The sequence below is a fragment of the Terrapene carolina genome, unplaced genomic scaffold, assembly GCF_002925995.2.
Source record: "Terrapene carolina triunguis isolate 2854851 unplaced genomic scaffold, T_m_triunguis-2.0 Scaffold604, whole genome shotgun sequence".
NCBI classification, from domain to species: Eukaryota; Metazoa; Chordata; order Testudines; family Emydidae; genus Terrapene; species Terrapene triunguis.
Window position 1 is genome coordinate 630,785 of NW_020664955.1, and position 20,013 is coordinate 650,797.

General features: G+C 50.0%; 1 protein-coding gene across 1 annotated transcript in view; it reads left to right on the forward strand.

Annotated features, from left to right (window-relative positions):
• Positions 1-20,013, forward strand: part of SCUBE3 (signal peptide, CUB domain and EGF like domain containing 3) — a 90,494-nt gene that overhangs the window by 49,127 nt on the left and 21,354 nt on the right. Inside the window, exons 7-9 of the mRNA XM_024200229.3 lie at positions 2,088-2,135; positions 12,657-12,773; positions 16,799-16,921. Coding sequence (XP_024055997.1) covers positions 2,088-2,135; positions 12,657-12,773; positions 16,799-16,921 — 288 coding nt within the window. The remainder of the gene's footprint in view (positions 1-2,087; positions 2,136-12,656; positions 12,774-16,798; positions 16,922-20,013) is intronic.

Sequence of the window (20,013 nt, forward strand, 5' to 3'; positions counted from 1 at the left end):
GGTCCTTGGGTCAGGCCCATCTGCTCTGCTCTTCCTCTGTGGAGGGGTGAGGAATTGGCTCGGGCGGCCCCCAGGAGGCCCAGCATGTGGAGAAATGACTCTCTTCCTCCCCCCGCCAGCTCCTTCTGGCCTGCTGCCGTGGATCCGTCTTACTAGGCAGGGATCCACACAGTCATGTAGTACCCATGGGGGAAGCAAAGCCCAAGCCTGGTTCAGGCTCGATCCTGACCCTAGTGAAGGCCCTGGGACCTCCACCGTCGATTTTAATGAGAGCAGCAGTTGGCGCTTTGTTCCTCAGCCCCCAGTCTCCCCTGAGTGCGGACGGCTCCAGACTTCACTGCCGGTGCTGCCTAGACCTGGTCCGTTTTGGCTTGACTGTGACTCCTCCCTTCACCTCCTTCGTGCTGGCTCAGGCACCCACGGGCCTTGCGACCACAGTGAGAGCAGGGCTGAAAGTGGAGGCAGGTTCTACGCAAGGGTCCTTGTTTCAACACTCCCTCCTCCCAGCCGAGCTCCCCCTCTCACCTCCTCACTCCAGCTCTCAGGCTCCAGCCTCCTCATCAGGTCCCCCCACCCCCTGGCCAGGCCTCAGCCTTCCTAGAGCAACCCCACCAGCATGTGTGTTACACACATGTACCCCAGAGCCCTCTGTATTTGGCCCTGGCCTCCCTGAAACTCCCTGTACCAGGCCTCAACCTCCCTGGAGCTGCCTGTCTCACGCCCCCTCTCCCTGCCCCAGGTAGCAGCATACTGCCTGCTCCTGAAGCCTCTCCTCTAGGACCTCTCTTCCTCATACTTATCTTTGCCTTCTGTGACATGTCTGCCCCTCCCTGAGCCCCCTGCAGCCTGGCTCAATGGGGCTGTGTGCCCCTTCCCTTTGTCTCCCAGGAACTGCTCCAGCCCCTGCCAGGCTGGTTGGGTTCATTCCACAGGTGCTTTTCATGGGATTGTCCCGGGGGGATATTTGCCATGCAGTTCATGGCAGAATACAGCTCCAGGCCCTGCTACTGACTTGAAGCTGGTGATACAAGGGCCAAATTCCCAGGTGATGGGCAGTTACACATCAGTAGGTGGGCGCTAGGGGGTCTAAATTGCTATATGGTGAAGGAGCAGAAGAGGGTGTATGTTAGTGTGAGCTGGTAGTTACTTGGGCCTACTCCTCCTTACACCTCTCCTGCTTGCGTTTCCTGCCACGCTCTTCTTTTGCACCCGTGGGGCCTGATTCTTCTCTCACGCCACTTTTACACCAGTGTCACACCTCATTTACATCAGGGTGAGGGCGGAATTGGGCCCTTGGTGTGTCCATGACACCGACTGCCTTAGCCCTTGCCTTTAGCCGGAAAGCAGCAATTAAATGGATTGGAAACTGATCCAGTTAAACGAGAGTGAACGACCTAACGAAGACACACTTAAACCCATTTAACCCTTGCTTAAATTGGTTTAGTTTGGTACATTACTGGATTAAGTTAAACTGATTTAAGTGCGTCTCCATTAGGAGGTCTGCACCAGTTTAACTACATGGATTTTTAAATCAGACCAGTGCACCTTTTCTCATACAGCCAAGACCGTATGGTCCCAGATCCTCTTCGTTGCCCTTATGCTCAGACTCCCTTGCACCCATCACACACGCCTGCTGTAGCTCACAACCCCATACACATCCCACCCCGAATTTGATCCTGTTGTGTGGGCGACACTCTGCTGCCCAGATAGCGAAGAGCTAGTCTGCAATAGCATCAAACCGAACGAGGAGACACGTTCAATACTAACCAACTAACGCTGCTTCTCTTTGCACCTCTCGGTCTTTCATCCCCTCACTCCCAGCCTGTAGCATGAGAATCCTGCCTCATTGTGTCAGAGGACATGGGAGGGGACCGCCCCAGCAGTCTGCTATGGGTTCTGATGGACCGGGTGACAGAGTGGTTTGACGGTACAAGCTCAGGCCTCTGTGCCAGGCTCATTGGGGTGGGGGAAAGGGAGGAAATCTTTGCAAATCTGAGAGGCAGAGAATAAGAAATAATTGAAATTTTAAAAAGGTAGGCTTCTTGCTGGACACTGTTTCTAAATCACTTTTTTATAATGTTAAACAGGGGAGAGGCACCTCCAGCAACACGTTACCCCCCAGACGTTTTCTAATGGTAAATATTTTTGTTCTCTATCTCTTTGAGGAGTTCTAACCGTAGATGCATCTTGTCTTGGCATAATAACCGGGCATGGGGCCTGAGCCGCCCACCTAACTGCATGCCACACTTCCCGCCGTAGCGCATGTGGCTCAGGGGTCATTAATGATGCACTTTCCACCTCCAATGCTTACTAACCTCCCCCGCCATTCCTACTTCTAAACCCGCTGCAGCAAGGCCAGCCTGGGATCCGGCCATGAGTTGTCTCTGCTACTGGAGAAAGAGAGAGAGAGAGAGAGAGACAGGGCATTCCGACGAGGAGCAGAGCATGTGCGGGATGTGGGGCTCTGAATAGCTGCCTGCTTTGCTTGTGCTTATGGCTAGTCCTGCTGTCAGAAGATGTAAACGGCTTTCAAACTGAGGATAAGTGTCTGTAGGAGGAACAGGAGTACTTGTGGCACTAACAAATTTATTTGAGCATAAGCTCAGACTAACATGGCTGCTACTCTGAAACCTGTCTGTAGGAGAGGCACTCAAACTTTGCCCATCTCAGCAACCTAAGGTCCTCTCTTCAATTTCCATGTAATGGAGCAGATCATGGTTTCTCTTGTCTTAGTGCAGAGGGTCAAAATGGAGCATTGCATTGTGGGAATTATGGTCTCCGAAGACTGTACCACTGAGTCAAAGACTGAAGTAGCTGCAGGTAGCATTTTGACATTTTTGAGGCCCCCTGTTCAAAATAGATGTGGGCAAAATTTTTCACTCTAATAGTTGGTTTGCCCAAAAATGCAGTTTCAGGGCAACCGAAACTATTTGCCAATTCACGTCAAATTCGGCAAATAGTTTTGGCTGAATAAAAAGTAAATGAAAAACAAAAAGTTTGAAAAAGCCAAAATGGCATTTGGGACTTTCAAAATGAAACCTTTTGACTTTTCGTTTTGAAATGATGATGTGTTTAGCAATGTAGCTAGATTTTGTTTTTGTTTTTTTAAATTAAAAGGGTAATAAACATAATGCAAAAAGCAAAGCAAACAAAAAACATTGTTTTGGGTCAAAAGAAACATTTTGTTTGACCCCAAACAATTTATTTTTCATATTGGGGTTTTGTTTTGGTGAGGACAACTGAAAAATGTCAGTTTCGACCCAAAATGAAAGTTTTTTCTGATTTGTTTTTTCTGATATTTTATTTTTTGGCCACCAATCTGGAAAACCAATTATTGCCTCTGCTCTAGTTCTAATTCCCACTGTAGGCCTGGCCCAGCCAGTGGGCAAGTGGTGGCCTCCAGCGTGGCTCTGATTTAAGTGTGGAAGGGCGATAGAGTGATCCTGTAGTTAACTGAGATGTCACGTACCTCCTTTATGAGGAGACTGTCCCAGCCCACAGAAGAAAGGAGTTTGCTGCATATGGAAGGTCAGTGCCAGGAGTAAAATCCAAGTCTCCGGCTTTCTAGGCAATGATGTAACTTGAGCTGAAGGGTCAGCGGTAGCTAGGTCAAGCCCCCAGAGTCTCTCTTACTTTTGCCCATGATGCTGTTTTTCTGGACTGCCTGTGAGCTTGGATGTCAGTCGGGGAGAGTGGTACTGAGAGTCTGTCTGGAAAGAGCTTTCTCTGAAGCTGCCTTCCCCTCCACAGTGGGAATTAGGGGAGTGGCTGGTGTCAGTTTGGGGAAATCAATTTACAAATAGGACTGTGCAGGAAGGAAGGAAACAGCCCCTGGGGTCTCTCCTGGAGAGAGCATATTGGTCAGCTTCTGCAGTGGGTGAGGGTCCCCTCTGCATTCTAACTGGTCATGGATTCCAAAGGGTTTAGCTGTCTGGAGGGCAGGGCCAGATGTCTTTTCCCCCTTGGTTTGCTGAAAGGGGATAGTGCATCAGTGATGGCCAGCACCCTCTCCTCTTACAAACAGGGAGTTCCTCTAGCCAGGCGCAGCTTTGATCCCTGTCCAGATGTTAACTGGAAGCCCGGGGCGCCTGTTCTGTCCTATATTTCATTCTCCACTTGCTAAATGTTAATGCTCTTCTCTACGTTGATTGGCCTTTGCTTCTGGTTTGGACTCTGGGGAACATTCTAGCTATGTGCGCTCCCTGTGGACCACTCTTCTTCCCTCATGCTCTGCTTCCTGGGCCAGTGAGACCAAGCTCTGCAGGGTGTCCTCTTCTCATCATCCCCTTCCCATTCTTTCTCTCTCTCTCCCCCTCTCTCCCCTTACAACCGGGAAGATGCGTTTATTGCAGTGAATTGTTGAGTTGTCTATGTCCAAACCTCCCGGTGTCTGTAAAATGAGTTTGCTTCCAGTCACAAAAGATCTGCTTGGCCCAGGATCGAGCGGATAAAAGTTCCCCTAACAGTTTGCCCACACTAGGTGTTTGCTGTGACACAAGCATCACAAATGTGACTAACAGTCACCAGGATTCAGTGCATTAACCATCATTGCACTAGTCTCCTCTGACCCACTGCAGGCTCTGTGTAATAAAGCAAAAGCTCGGATATTTTTCCAGCCAGTCCCCTGAATTTCCCACACACAACCATTGTTTTGCTTGTGCAAACTGGTGCTCATACACACACTGTTTTCACACGTGCAGACTCCCTGTCCGCTTGTGCACCAAAGCACAGGTTTGAAGCGTGCAAACCTAGGCACGTGTGCAAATACTGTGGGTACAGTAGAGGTGGCTGTTTGAAAATTTGGCTGTGTGTGTTAGACAAGCCCTTGAAGCTAAGGAAACAGCTCCCGCGACATAGGCACAAGGGGAAACACAATGTTATGGCTGGGTTTGGCAGCTTTAATTGGCCACTCAGAATTTTTGCATAGGATACTTTGCACTTAGCGCTTTTCATCTGAAGATCTCAAAGCACATTACAAAGGTATATAATAGCCCCACTTTACAGGTGGAGAAACAGAGGCACACTACAGGTGAACTGACTCGCCCAAGGCTAGAACCCAGGAATCCCCAGGCCTTATTTTCCGAGGCGCTGAGCACCAGGAGAGCCCAGTGACTTCAATGGGAGTTGTGGGTGCTCAGCACCTCTGAAAATCATGTCCTTCCCTTGTTCTGAGCGCTAGAGAACACTGCCTGCTGGCCTTCAAAAGCATGTCCCAGGGCCTTCATGGTTTTCTCATGGAGATTTGTTGTTAATTTTGTGGGTTGTAATTTTGGCATAATAGTTGCAGTTACACAAACAGCCGTCATGAAGGTTTGTCCTCGGAGGGATGTGATTAGAACAGCAAATGCTGCTTTTGAGGGGAGGCTTTGCAGAGCATTACCCCAATTTTTTGACCACCCTGCATTGCATCACATATTCCCCTGCATCCCAGTGATCTGCCTTTACTCCCAGGCAGGCTTAAATAGGCCTCCCTATAAAGCCCATCAGCTCAGCGCTACCCTTAGATTACCCAGAAAGATCCTTGTGATGTGAGGCAAAGGACTTTCTCTTGCTGTGGAACCTGCTGCCTCCACGGCACCTCCTGGCTTGGGAGCCAGGGCAGCACCCTACCCTGATCCGGCATTAAGAAGTTTTCAGTAACATGGTTATTGCCTTAGACAGGCTGGATTAAACGCTCTCTGCGGTTACTGTATCTCAGCAGTACAGAGATAGCAATCGGTTCAGATTATCCAACAGCTGATTGGATGAAAGTCGCAGGATTAAATCCTTCAGCATCTGGTTTCAAGGCAAGTAACAGTCAGTTCATCTTGACTGGCCAAGGGCTTATCTACACTGGTACAGACTCGTAGGCAGTCAGCCATAATAATAATAACACCTAGCTCTTATTTAGCCCTTTCCATCCACAGATCTCCTAGCGCTTTAGAAAGGAGGGCAGTATCATTATTCCCATTTTACTGATAGGTATACTGAGGCACAGGAAGGGTAAATGACTTGTCCAATGTTGCACAGCAGAGGAACTGGAAATAGAACCCAGGTCCCCTGAAGTCTAGTCTAGTGCACTCTCCACTAGGCTATACTGCCTCTCTGTAAGATGCACTTGTACAAAGTGTGGCTTATTCCAATTTCAAGCAGGGCTAACCACCATCAGTGCAAATAGCATCTTTGCCTATCTGCACAGAGGGTTTGCACCAGTGCATCTAGTCTCTTCTGGCTGGAATCATCATGGATCTGCATAGACATGGCCAGGCCTAACCTTCTTTCTTGCCCGCTCTTCCTTTTACGGTTTTTCAAGAATTGTTTTGTTCCTCCTTGGATGCTTTCATTTGGCAGAGTGCAGCTACTTCTCTCTTAGCCACTGGGCCCAGCTCTGCGGTATTTTAGTTGTGGTTGGTTTCACTTTTGTACAGTTCCTAGATACATTGTGATGGGCTCAGAAGGCATTAATTAAAACAGTCCCTGCTAACGAGGGTATAAACACAAAACCCCTCGATCTCCATTTATTTAAGGCAGATGAGAAATCAAGGATGGCAGCGTGGCTTCTAAGATGGTGGCCTGATTCTGTTCTCACTGTCCCTGGTGCGAATCAAGTATAGTTCCATTGAATTCAATGGAAACACCCCAGTGTAAGTCTCAGAATCGGTCCCTTTTTTTTTTTCCCTAGTCCTCGGCGTGTGTGCAGGGAATGAACCTTTCAGTTCCATGAGCCAAATTTATATAGCAGCATTATTAGGAGTGTGCAGTAAAAACGCAGGCAGACACAAGATGCACGGAAAGCGTGATACTGTGTTAAAAGGCTATAAACCAAGGACTTTAAAGGGACCATCTGAGGTTAAAGATAATGGGCCTGATTTTCCACTGCTGTGAACCTTGTGTTGTTATTTACATCTTTGCAGAGTGGGTGTGAAATGCTACCAGATCAGAATAGCAACACTTTACCCCACCTTGGGCTCACGTTGCATGGGGGTAAATGACTGTAAGATGCAAAGTAAAGAAAATCAAACCCCACCTACTAAAAAATAATAATACCCAACAAGTAAAGTTCCTAACCTCTTTTACAGAAAACACAGCAGATGTTTAAAAGTGACAGAATTTTGAAAATCTCGTGTACTCTGCGCCCCTCTTGTGGCTTACTTTAAGCATTTTCTTCAGCTCAGATGATGAAAACTGAGTAATTAGTTTTATTTGTGTTCATAACTGCTAGTCAATTTCACATGCCCCAGGGCAGATTCTGTTTTTCATTACACGGGTGTAAATCAGGAGTCAGTGGAATTACACCAGTATGAAAGGAGGATTGTGAGCAAACATTAGCACAAGGCTGCAAGGTATTGGTTGCGAACACAGCAGAGGAGAGTTTGTGTTTTTGTTTTTTGTTTGTTTAAAAGCAACATCTTTTCCATTTCAAGGCAAAGCGTATCATGACGTGCAGGAGAATTTTCTCTTGGTCTTTGTTCTTGTCAGAGCTTATTTTTACAAAACTTAACTTTGAAGACAAATTTGACTTGACGAGGCCTCTTTAATATTAGTAGTCTGGTTTTCTTTCAAAGAGTCTTTGATTTCGAACTGAAATCTCAACATAGTCCACTCAGAGGTCGAAAAGTGACTTCTGCTGGGGTATGAGTTTCTTGAAACCTTCCCTTCTGAAACAGACAGATGCCCTGAAAGCAGGTTTGGAAACTGATTTCAGATGAGACATAAAAGCACTTGCAGTTATTAAAGGTTTCATGGCACTTGAAAAGTATGGATGTTAACCCCATTGTCCTCCCTAAACGTCCACACTGCCTCAAAGTTTCATTTGGATACAACAGTCTTCTTCACTTCCCATCCTAAACTGTTGTGCAGTGTTGCTTTGCACTGTTAAACAGATGCCATGTTCCACCCCAAAGGTGACCGCATTGCAGTACTGGGTAAATGATCCATACATGCTGATGACTGTGGTCCCTTCTAGCCTTCACATCTATGCATTTTTATAATCTAGATGTTTGTTTGTTGTTATTTATCATTGAAAGAACACCCGTCATAAAAAAAGACTCTTGGGATCCTTTGGGGGAAGCGTGTCAAATGCACATGTTGGCCCAGGGAATGCAGGAAAAAAGCCCGGGGTTGTTGTGGTTTCCTTGCCCCGATAGTTCCAAAGGTCAGTGCAGTGGGGAGCAGGGGTGCAGGGTAAGGAGCAGGTGTTGGCTGCCTGGATCCCATGGAACAGAGAGGAAAGGTAATGTCGGGGCTGGTATCTGAGTTGTTATTTTAACGCATAAGGCTCTTTTTGTTTGTTGGTGAGCTGTGCTGATTGCAGCCTGCTCCAGCTGCTGTGTCATGATCAGGAAGTGAGACGGCGGCTTTCCGGGGGGAGGCCGCTCTTGTGTCTTTCCTCCCCCAGTGATTCAGCCGGCACTTGCCAAAACCCTGTGTGGTTCGATGAGTCATGTTTACACACTCCAGGCCTGGAGAGCCACATTCCCTCAGCCACCCAGGGCTGATATCACCGCAGAACAATGGATCCCACCCCACACTGCAAGCAAATTACTGTCTCCAGAGGCCTGAGACAGGCAGGGGTGAACCCAGAGCGATAATTAGGCTTTGGGTGTTTTAAGAGCCAGAGTCTCGATTTCCAAGGCCATTTGAAAGTCAATGGGACTTAGGTTCCTAAATCACTTAAGCACCTTTGAAAATGTTTCCCTTTGTCTCTACCCAGGAGATTTGCCCTGATTACCACCAGCTGCACTGGTGCCAAACCACAGATAGGCAAAGCTGCTCTTTGCACTGGTGGAGCTTGACACCGGGGAAGTGGCACTGGTGCCAGTCCCGGTGTGTAGCAGCTTTGCCTGTCTCCGCTAGGGTCCAGGCCCAGATCCTTAAAGGTATCTAGGCTCCTAACTTCCAGCGATGGGCCCAGGTTCTTATCTGGTGTAAATGGATGTAACAACATTGAAATCAGTGGAGCTATGCCAGCTTACTCCAGCTGAAAGATCTGTCTTCTTGCATGCACCACTGCAACTATGCCAATAGCTGAGTCTGGCTGACTAGGTTCTTGCCTTCCTCCGTGTAAACACAGAGCATCAAGGGTCAGATATGGATTCCGTTAAGGGAGCACATGGAGCATAATTGTCCATCTAGCCACTCGCTCTAGGGATGGGGACTTGGAATTATTCTGCGCAGGTCCCCTTGCTGCCAGTTTTTGTGCTGCCTCATAATAAGAGATGCTCTGGGTCTGGAGGCAGCATGCCCTAGTAGATTGGGTACTAGGCTGGAAATCAGGAGAGGTGTGTTCTAGTCCCCATTTGACCACTGATTTGCTAGGTGATCTTGGATTAATCTGTGCCTCAGTTTCCCTTCCAGCCCATTTGTCTGTTTACAGCGTACGCTTTTTGGGGCTGTGATGGTGTCTGACTGTGTGCATGTACGGTGCCTAGTACAATGGGGCCCTGACCTTGGTTGAGGCCTCTAGCTTCTACTGTAATACAGCCTGATGCTCTCGGGTCTGCATAGAAAGGTCCTAGGGAGGTTGACTAATCACTATGATGTGGGGGGCGCACCAAGAGCCCTGAGGCAGCCACTAGAGAGAGACACGTCCTCCACCTCTATCAAACGTTGGCATGCAGTGTGTTCTCTCTGCTCCTCTCAAGGACGGTCACCCTGATGTCTCAGTCCTCTACAGTCGCACTGTTCCTCCACTGAGCAAAAAGGCCTTTGTGGGTGTAGAACCCAATAACCCCTACCTCCCCACTCAGAAAACCGACTCAAACCCAGCTCTGACCCCTGTGACAATCATGGCATGAGACATGCCATTTGCTCACCTCCAGCTCTTGCATAGCTGCAGTTGTCCGTAATGGTCATAACATTATCCAGCTGTAGTATTAGGCTATCTGCTTTCCTGCAGAGGGGAGTTCCGGTGGTTGGCTGCATGCTGTGTAAGCATCTGGGTACATAGATAGGTGAAGAAATATGTCCTTAGCATTACATTTTGTAACTCTACTGGCCATATATTTCATAGAATGGTCCCTTTGTTCTCTTGTGATGAGACAGCATAAAAATAGCAGCAGCAGGACATTCACAGAATAATAATCCCAAATCCCCAGCACAGCAGACAGGGGTTAGGCGTTTCAGTCAATTACACTTCATGTGGTTCCCGCAAAGAGAGACAACCTGGAATTTGCTCTTTTCCAACGAATTTCTTCGGCGGGTTAGCACATTAGGTTCCTTGAGCCCAAATGTCTCGGTCATTCAAGTAGCTAATGTTCTGGAAGGGAAACTTTATTGGTCTTCATTAATGAATTTCAAAGCATTGTTCTAGTGGTTAGTACAAAAAACAAAGATTTGGTTTCACAGGGACATTGTGCCAGATGAAAATGTTGCATTTAAAATAATGCCTCTTCCTGTTGTAACAACAACGGCTGAATTTGATGACAGGAAGTAATTAACATTGTAAAAAATCGAACGTGCGCTTTGCCATTACTGCAGTGTGTATGTGGTTTTATTTTGCAAAGCTTCATTCAGCTTGGACAGTGCAAATAGATTTGCCATTTTCATTTCATGGGGCCAATCCCACTGTCCATACCTCTGTTTACTCTGCCAGGGAACTATTCATGAAGCAAGGTGCTGTTGAGCATGAGTAAGGATGGCCGAATCTGTTCCAAATTTCAGAAGAGCCCGGCACACAGGTGATGGGCTCTTTTGAAAATCTGTCCAGCACTGCCACGGTGGGAGCCTGAGGGCTTTTGAAAATCTGATGGTGAATTGCAGGTAACATTTTCAAGTATGTCTACCTAATTGAGGAAGCTAAATCCCATTGATTTCAATAAGAGTTAGCATCTAAATACCTTTGAGGATCTGACTTCAAAGTCACGTTTGAAAATGGGGCATTTTAGGCATTTTTGAGAATTATTCTCTGCTGAGCACTTGTAAATCTGGCCCCATGTTTCTAGTTAGAGTCACTTCTTGTCCCCCCCTCTAGCCCAGCGCTGCTGTGTATGGGTTGCAAACACTGTCCTGGCATCGTTAAATCATCCCCAGAACTCTATTCCCCTTGAATGATAATTGTCTTTAAAGGGAAAAACCATTTCTACTAACGTTGGGGTTTGTAAAATTTTTTATTTAACCACTCCCTGTGCCTAGCTTTAAGCACACGAGGAGCCCCGTGGAACATGCATAAGTTCTTTGCTGGATGGGGACCAGAACAGCCTGCTCCTTTGGGAAGCCAGAACCTCTTCCAGTCACAAACAAACTCCACTTTCCCAGTGCCTGGGAGTGACAGGTGGCCTCCTACAGGGATTTAACTAGCTCACATGTGCCCCCTTGAAACCTTGAAACCTGCCAGCAAACTGCTGTGCCTCAATCTCATCTCAAGTCCCATCTCCAAACATTCCTGAGCAGCCGCTCTGGCTTTTACCTGTGTTACTGCCTAACATGTTGTTTTAATAGAGAAAGCGTCTCCTGATAGAACAGACCAGTTCCCCTTTCCTGTCTGCCACGCTTCAACCAAGAATTCTGATGTTATTAATGAGCAGATTCTTTGAAGGAGAGAGGGTTATCTAGGGGGTAGAGTGGGGGACTGGGAACCTGGACTCCTGGGTTCTTTTTCCTGCTCTGCCATCGACACACCAGAAGACCTGGGATGCCAGTGCACCCCTCAGGATGTGGGGAAGGCTAACGAATGCTGTCAAATGGTTTGAAATCCTCTGAAGAAAGGCACGATAGAAATGCAAAGCATTAGGAAGGCTGTGCTCAAGTGGGATGCTGCCAAGTAGATTTATGCCCCACATTTGACCTGCCTTAAAATTTCTACAAGACTATTTTAATTTAAGCTAGTAGCAGTTGTCCTCCAGAACCTGAGCATCTATTAAAAAAGAAAACCCACGATTCTGTTGCTGAGACATTAAAGACAACCAGTGGCAACAGCTGTTCAGTGTTTATGTAGGACCTACTCTAAAGTTTTGCAGTCTCCTGGTCCCTTTGTCGGCCGCTCAGCAGTAGGTCACTTAGCGGGTCCTGTATGGTCGACATGTGTGATGTTGGTGCACAAACAGATGTGTGCATCTCTCCCACCATTCCCCGGCTTTCTTGGGAAACCCTCAGGCAAAGAATCAGTGTTTCCAGATGGAAAAAGCCAAACTCCATGTTTCCCTCCAAAGGGAGGTTAAAACTAATACAGGGAGAAAAGATCCTGCAAGTTCTGAATGAGTGTGTGCATGCGTGTGTGTGTGTGATGGTGTCGCTATTAATGACTGGTTGCTCTACCGGTGAATCAGAAGATTTGCTCTCTCCTCCCTAGGCACAGGTAGGCGTCCTCTTCGCTTGTAGAAAGCCCTGCCCTGGGTTTTGTTGCTCTGCCGTTACATTCAGACCACCACTGAGCCGTGTGACAAGACTTTCAAAAAGGGATGCCCCAAAAAGGGGCTGGATTTGCAGAGGGCATTCAGCTCTTTCTGGAAATTTGGCCTGTTTGGGTATGTCTAACTGCAGCTGGGGGACCAAGCTGCCGAGCCCGTGTAGTGAAACTCATACTAGCCTGCTAAAGATAGCAGTGTAGATATTTCCATTTGGGATCTCGAACCCACCCAGCACGAAGTCACCTCAGCAGCGTGTTTGCACCTCACTCCTAGATTGGGCATCCTTTAAAAGCATTTATTGCTAACCTCTCTCTTTTCCTCCCCATGCAGAGACCTGCGCCGTGAACAATGGGGGCTGTGACAGCAAGTGCCATGATGCAGCCACGGGTGTGCACTGCAGCTGCCCAATGGGCTTCATGCTGCAGCCAGACAGGAAAACTTGCAAAGGTAAGGGACCAGCGAGCGAGGGCCTGGCAGCTTTGAGCCCAGATTATATGGAGGAGTGTGGAACCAGCAGCTCTCCTGTTAGGGGATTATTCTCTGCTGGGAGCAACTTTTACTCCTGGGGGAATTCTGCGCATGTGCAGAATTTATGACTCCCACAGATTTCTTTGCTTCCTCGCAGAAAAATGACTTTCTGATGGGGAAGCAAAGGGACGTCACAAGAGCGGTCATATGACCCTCCCCAGCAGTATGTTTCGGGTGCCCAGGGCAGCCGGCAGAGAGGTAAATCACTGTGGGGCAGGGAGCAGAACTGGGGAAGACTGGGCTCGTGGCTCCTACCCTGCGCCGGGCTCAGCTGCTAGTCCTCTTCCCCCAACACTTCCTGCACCCATCACTCCTCAGCTGCAACCCCCTTGCATCCAGATCCCCTCATACCCAGAGCCTCCTGCCGTGCATGGAGAAACGTTTCAGTGGCCGTGGAACTGATGAGACAGCCACATATGTCTCCCTGGGGAGCTCTGGTTCCTGCTGTTAGTGATAAGAGGCCATCTTCCTCTCTCCCGCATCAGCCCTACTGCAGTCTGCTCTGCAATGGTTCAGTAAGGATTAAACCCCATGCGGAAGAGCATTGCTGTGCCATAAGAGAGCCTGGGGCTGTCCCCACCAGCCGGTGTCTCTGGAGGCTTCGTGGGCCAGGCAGGGTGCTGGTTTTTAAGAGCAGAATTCTTGGTGGAGGTGGACCCCTGTACTAAGTCTTCCTCGTACGTGGGGATGGTGACCTGTGGGTGCTGCGTGCTAGACCCCGTGTTTGAGGTAGATCTATACTGAGGTCCTATGGTGATGGGTGTTACACCGGAGATCTGTGCCTAGATACTATGGTGATAGGCACTGTGGTGTGTGCATGGGTTGACGGGCTGGGGCTTGAGTATCTCAGGAGACTCCAAAGAGTTTGGGCAAGATGTACAAAGGGATTTAGGTGTCTAACAATGCAGATGGGCGTTGAGTGGGATTTACAAAAGTGCCTAAGTGCGTTAGACACCGAAGTCCCATCGACTTTCCTGGGAGTTAAGCACCAAACCTGCTTAGGCACCTTGTGGACAAAAGCACCTACCTGCATCATCTGGCGCCTAAGCACCTGGCCCCCTTGGCAACATGAGGTGCTCTCCTCTCCTCCCCCGCCCTCCGACAGGCCAATGCGGTTAGACCTGAGGGCGAGGGCTGACTCCCAGCCAGCACAGAGGCCTCTACCCAGACTGTACATCGGACTGTGGAAGATGAAATGCTCTTTGTTAGTTTCTAAGGTGCCACAAGGACTCCTGTTCTTTTTGTGGATACAGACTAACACGGCTGCTACTCTGAACCTTGTCATTGGGAAACCAGTTCACCTACAAAGGGAGGGAGCTGCATTTCCCAGCCGAACTGTCCCCGCTCCCCGAGCTTACCTGGGAAGGTGCACCGTACCTGGGATCGCTGGCGAGGTGCACTGCACCCTGTCCCCTGGGGCGCCTTTTGGAACTTTTGTTGTTCAGAGGCGTTAAAATCCCACTTCCCAGCCCCCACCCCGGCTCTGCCTGGGAACAGCAGCCCTGTTGTTCCGATTCCTTGTGAGCCAGGGATTGTAGCTGCCTTGTGTCAGCCCCGTTCCCTGTGAAATCCAGAGGCAGGGGAAGGTTCAGTCTGGCGGCAGTCATGCAGCCTGGCAGCACAAACACTGTGGTGGGCTAGCAGTTAGAGCAGGGTTCTCAGTGCCAGGACTTCTGCATGCCAACCCCAGTGACTCACTCCTTCACCTGCAGCAACTCCGTGAACCTCTCTGCCTCGGCTCCCTCCCCTGTGAAATGGGGTTGAAACATCCAAGGGGGGACTGTGGGGAAGGCTGATTTTGTGATGAAATCAAAAGACTGGGAGCTGGGGAATCTGGATTCCGCTCCTAGCTCTGCTACAGACTTCCTGGGCAAGTCACACACTGTCTCCCTGTTTGATGGCTCATCTTTAAAGTGGGATAACACGGCCCTATGTCAGGGTGTTGAGAGGCTAACTTCACTCTTTGCAACGATGAATCATATTCTTGACGGTGGTCATGGCTGATTCATAATGTGTGGGTGCCAAGGAAATTGACCCATTATCCCAAAGTGAGAGTGGACATAATGTTTGTGCAGTGTTTTGAGGTTCCTGGATGGCAGATCTAGAGGTATATATGCTATTTGTGTGGTATTACTGAGTAATAACCCATGCACGCCCTTAGCTGCGGATGGCTGCGTTGCATGGGCTGTCTGGGTCTGTTTTCAGCTGTGTTCATTGTTTCCTGACACAACTTTCACCCGTGAAATTTGCACTTGCAAAATGAATTGTAGGAGCAAATAGAAGTTTCCATGCTTGCTGGGGCTGTACTTAAACAGAAATGCTGGCCGAACGGCCATCAATCCATCGTGTTTTAAATTAGCAGCAAATTCACTACATTATTTTAAAAAAAAGGAGGAACATTTGGAGGAATTAGGGGTATCACCAACACATGTGCATAGTGTATGTGAGTGAAAGAGACAGATCCTGTCTCACACACACACACACTCACGCACATACGAGCTTGGGGTTCCAGATACATGCCATCCCTTCAGCGGGAGACCCTTGACTCGGCCAGCCCCCAGGAGAGAAGGTGAAGCTCCAGAAATGGAAGGCGCCTGCGTTCTGTCTTTTGGCAGCTTGGGGTCCTTGACCGTAGTTGAAAGGAAAGCACCATCCTGCTGAAAGCCATCTACCTGCCTGACCGATTCCAGACCCCTCTGGGCTTCATTATTATTGTTCAGAGCACACCACCTTTCCCATTCTGCAGTTCCAGGAAAGCATAATAACCCAGAGCCATATCCCCTGTGTCTGGGATTTTATTACAGTTGTGAGCTGTTTTATGGCTAGTTCACTCACCATAATAAAAGAAAAGCCACAACCCCAGAGAGCCGCAGCTGTCATCCTGGAGCTGAAGGCAACACAGAAGTGGGGGAGGGATGCAAATGGAGCTTTGGGCAAGGTCTGCCCTGAGCTCTTACCTGGGATTTGTCAGCCCAGGCTCGTTCTGTTTTACAGGTCATTTCCTAGCAGTAAATTTGCAGGCGAGTACAAAACCAAACCCAACCGCTTAGCAGGTTATAGAAGCTCTTTGGAAATGCGGGGGTGGGGTGGTATTTATTTTTTAGTGTCGCTTGTTGCCTAAAAGTCGGGAAGTTTTAGAAACCTGCGTGCTTATTTTGTCTAACTCCTATTCTTCTGAGGGTGATTTTTCCCCTTCTTGTTTTCTGCCAGTCTCTCTATTGCTAACGCACGTGTTCCCCAAGAGCCCTCAGCCCCACTTGCCAGTAGCGACTGCGCAGAATCTTTGTATCTGTGTCAGAACGGATGCTTTCCACCAAGGACATCCAGGCATTTTGCAGATATTCATTCATCCTCCTTCCGTCCCTGTGAGCTGGGTGCGTAGTCTAATCCCCACTGGACAGATGGGGAAACTGAGATGCAGCGATTCACCCAAGGATGCAGAGCTGGGAATAGAGCCCGGGTGTCTTGATTTCCTCCTGGCCTCTGACTGTATTGTATCATCCTGTCCCATCACAGGTAGCTGTGCTCATCAAAGGCCCCAGTCCTTCTCCCGTTAAAATCAATAGCAAAACTCCCCTTGACTTTAATATCCATCTAGCTGAGGCACTTAGATGGCAGCTCTCATAACTATACTATCAGAGCGTCTCACAATCTGTGCCACATTGAGCTGGCCAATACCCCCCCTGAGAAGGCAGCGCTGTTCTCCCTAGCGTTCTGATGGGGAACCGAGGCACCGAGAGACAAGGGATATCACACAGGGCGTCGGTGACGGAGCACAGACATGAACTCGGGTCTCCTGATTGCAGGGCTAGTGCCCTAACCGCCGGGCCGTCCTTTCTTTTCTTGGGCAGCTGGTTCCTTCGCCTCTAACCGCACCCCCCTTGCTTGTGTCGCTGGATCCAGTCAGTCTGCGTAATGGGACCTTTTGTGTCTCCCCGCCACAGATATCGACGAGTGCCGGCTGAACAATGGCGGCTGCGACCACATCTGCAGGAACACGGTGGGCAGCTTCGAGTGCAGCTGTAAGAAAGGCTACAAGCTGCTGATCAACGAAAGGACCTGCCAAGGTGAGCGCCGCGCGGGGCCTGCAGCGCAACTGGGTTCCACGTCCCGTGGAGGGGCTCCAGGGCTGGTAGCTGGTCCCACTCCCCTGGGAGCGACGCAGTGTCGAATGGAGTCGTGGAGGGGTGCTGTGCACCTCCCAGTGAGGAATTAGCCATGGGGGGCACTTCTGATGGCTAACGCATGCTGTGCTGACAGCGTCACCCCCAAGCACTCTTGGCTTTTCAGGTACAAAGGACTTTGTCTTAGCATCAAAAACATCCCATGTCTCCAAAGCAAAGGTGGCCAGGGTTGTTCAGCCGCTCCGCATTGTTCTCAGTGGGAGCGCGTGGGGGAGGGGGGTCCCCATTGTTCTCAGTGTGTGTGTGGGCATGGGGGAGGGGGTTCTCCATTGTTCTCAGTGCGTGTGCGTGCATGGGGGAGGGGGTTCCCCATTGTTCTCAATGGGTGTGCACGCATGGGGGAGGGGGTTCTCCATTGTTCTCAGTGCGTGTGCGTGCATGGGGGAGGGGGTTCCCCATTGTTCTCAGTGCGTGGGTGGGCGTGGGGGTGGGGGTTCTCCATTGTTCTCGGCGTGGGTGTGCATGGCGGGGTTCTCCATTATTCTCAGTGGGAGCAGCCAGAAGCTGGGCACTTTTGAAAATCTGGCCCCAATTGTGGGTTCTGAGTACTTAAAAATCTGGCCCCAGGGGACTCCCAGAGTCTCAAAATTCAGCTCCTAGACTTCTCCCAGGCCTGAGGCCATGAGAGAGACTCAGGGGCCCAGCAGTGAAAGCAAGTTCCTGATCCAAACCTCTTCACGCTTCAGAGGTGTTTGGATTTTGGGCTCTGGTCTGGGCCCGTCTCTTGAGTCTGCGAAACTGGGCTGAAATTCCAGGCGTGGCTCTATCCGCAGTCAGCGGGGTTACTCGGATCGTCAAGCCACCGAGGGGATGGCTGCAGGAATCGTTGGGTGAGGTTCTTTGGCTGGTGCTACGTGGGGAGTCAGATGAGATGATCGTAATGATCTCTTCTGGCCTATGAATCAACTAACAACCTCACTGGGCGTGCCAGATAACATCTCAGAGACCACAGCTTACAACCAACACACGAAAGCCTGCGGGCATTCAGTGTTATCACACCTTGGCATGTCTTTCTGTGGAATGTGTGTATCTATGTAACAGCTACATGCATGGCCGCACGCACACGCATGCTAAACTCAGGGGATCTGAGACATGGGGCACAGGATGCCCTCTGAACCTAGGGAAATGCGTGCAGCCTCATTCGCACGTTAACATACTCAGACACGTCACTGTTTTTACAGACCATGGCAGTTGTTTATTGCACAAGACTTTTGCAGGGGATCCAGGGGATGGGTTGACATCTCATTGGCTACGGCACACACATGTGCACATTCACACATATGCATACACACGTGGGCACACACACGCCAGCCATTTTCTTTTTCCGAGATCTGTTCTCTTCAGAGGCAGCCAGGACTCTCAGGAACCTTAATGGGAATAAACAGCCTGGCCCATCCCCTCCTGCCCTCTTCCCTGGGAATTGCCCTTCGCCAAGTGGCCCAGCTGGTTGGAATGAACAGGGGTGGGGTTATGGCATGCGCGGTCTGGGATTGTGCTGTGGTTTGTAATCAACCACATTTGTTTTCACCGTGGACCATAGAGGTAAGGCAGGGACTGGCTGGGTGGGCACGGAGGGGTCAAACCCTCAGTCCCTAACAGAACACTTCTATCCTACCGCTTTCAGCTTCCTCCATGCTCATGCAACTTGATCTGCCTGGAGCAGAGAAGGGAGGCAGTGTGTTGACTACTGGTTAGAGCAGGGGACAGGGAGCCAGGACTCCTGGGTTCTCTGTTTCCAGCTCTGCCATGGGCTCACCCCTCTCTGGTAGACCCATCTGTAAAATGGAATAAACTTTAACTCTCTCCCTGGGTGGGAGAGAGTCGTGCTTTGCAATCTTCTTATGAAAGGCCCCATGGGCATGCAAAGTATTATCTGTCTGAGGTCACCCAACTCATCTCACTTGTGAACGAGACCAGCCTTGAGCTGAAGTATGCAGGGGGGCCGGTATCTGCACCTCCCCCTCCCCCCCAATGCCAAGATTCCCAGGCCTTCCCTGAATCAGCACTTGGGCCCTTCATCGCTGGGTGAGTGTCTGAAGCCGTGAGTCGCTGGGGTGTGACAGAGTACAGGTGTTACCTGCTGAGTGCACGGGGCCAGGCCCTGGGGAGGTCGGCGGTGGGGGATTGGTGTGCCTTTGGCTGGCACCTCTTTCATCTCCATCCAGGTTCTGCATTCTTGGAAGTTTGATCTGATCGTGGCAATTAAGTTAACAAAGCCAATGAAATAAAAATAAACCTTGCAGGCCAGGTTTGCCCCTGCAGACTGTGCCGCCCTCCCACAACGAAGCCCCCCGCAGGGCAGAGTGGGTGACGCTGGCACCTTCCTTGGAGGGGGCTCTGCCAGGGGATCGCAGCTTTGGTTTCCATTTGGGGCGGAGGAGGGGGGAAGGTGTGCTGGATCACATGTCCCTGGACCCATGGCATTGGGGAGCTTGCAGCTGCTTTCCCCCCCCCACCCCACGGGGGACTTTCCATTCTAGGCTGGCACCTTGGGATTTAACCCTTTGGCTGTGGCTACACTCAAAACTTCAAAGCACTGCCGCGGGAGCGCTCCCGCAACAACGCTTTGAAGTGTGAGTGTGGTTGCGGCGCCAGCGCTGGGAGAGAGCTCTCCCAGCACTGCAGGTACTCCACCTCCCCGAGGGGATTAGTTTACAGCGCGGGGAGCGCGGCTCCCAGTGCTGGGGCACTGTTTACACTGGCGCTTTACAGCGCTGTAACTTGCTGCGCTCAGGGGGGTGTTTTTTCACACCCTGAGCGAGAAAGTTGCGGCGCTGTAAAGCGTCAGTGTAGCCAAGCCCTTTGTCTTGCAAAGCATCTCTGCGGCAGGGTAAAGGCTGGGCTTGGGGGGGCGGAGAGGCATAATCCACCCACTGTGGAGCTCTGTCGCCCTCTAGTGCTGGCTGGGCCGCAGGTGGAGTTTGATGACCCTGGTACATCCTTTGCTAACACAGACAGGTCTTTTGGCTCCAGCC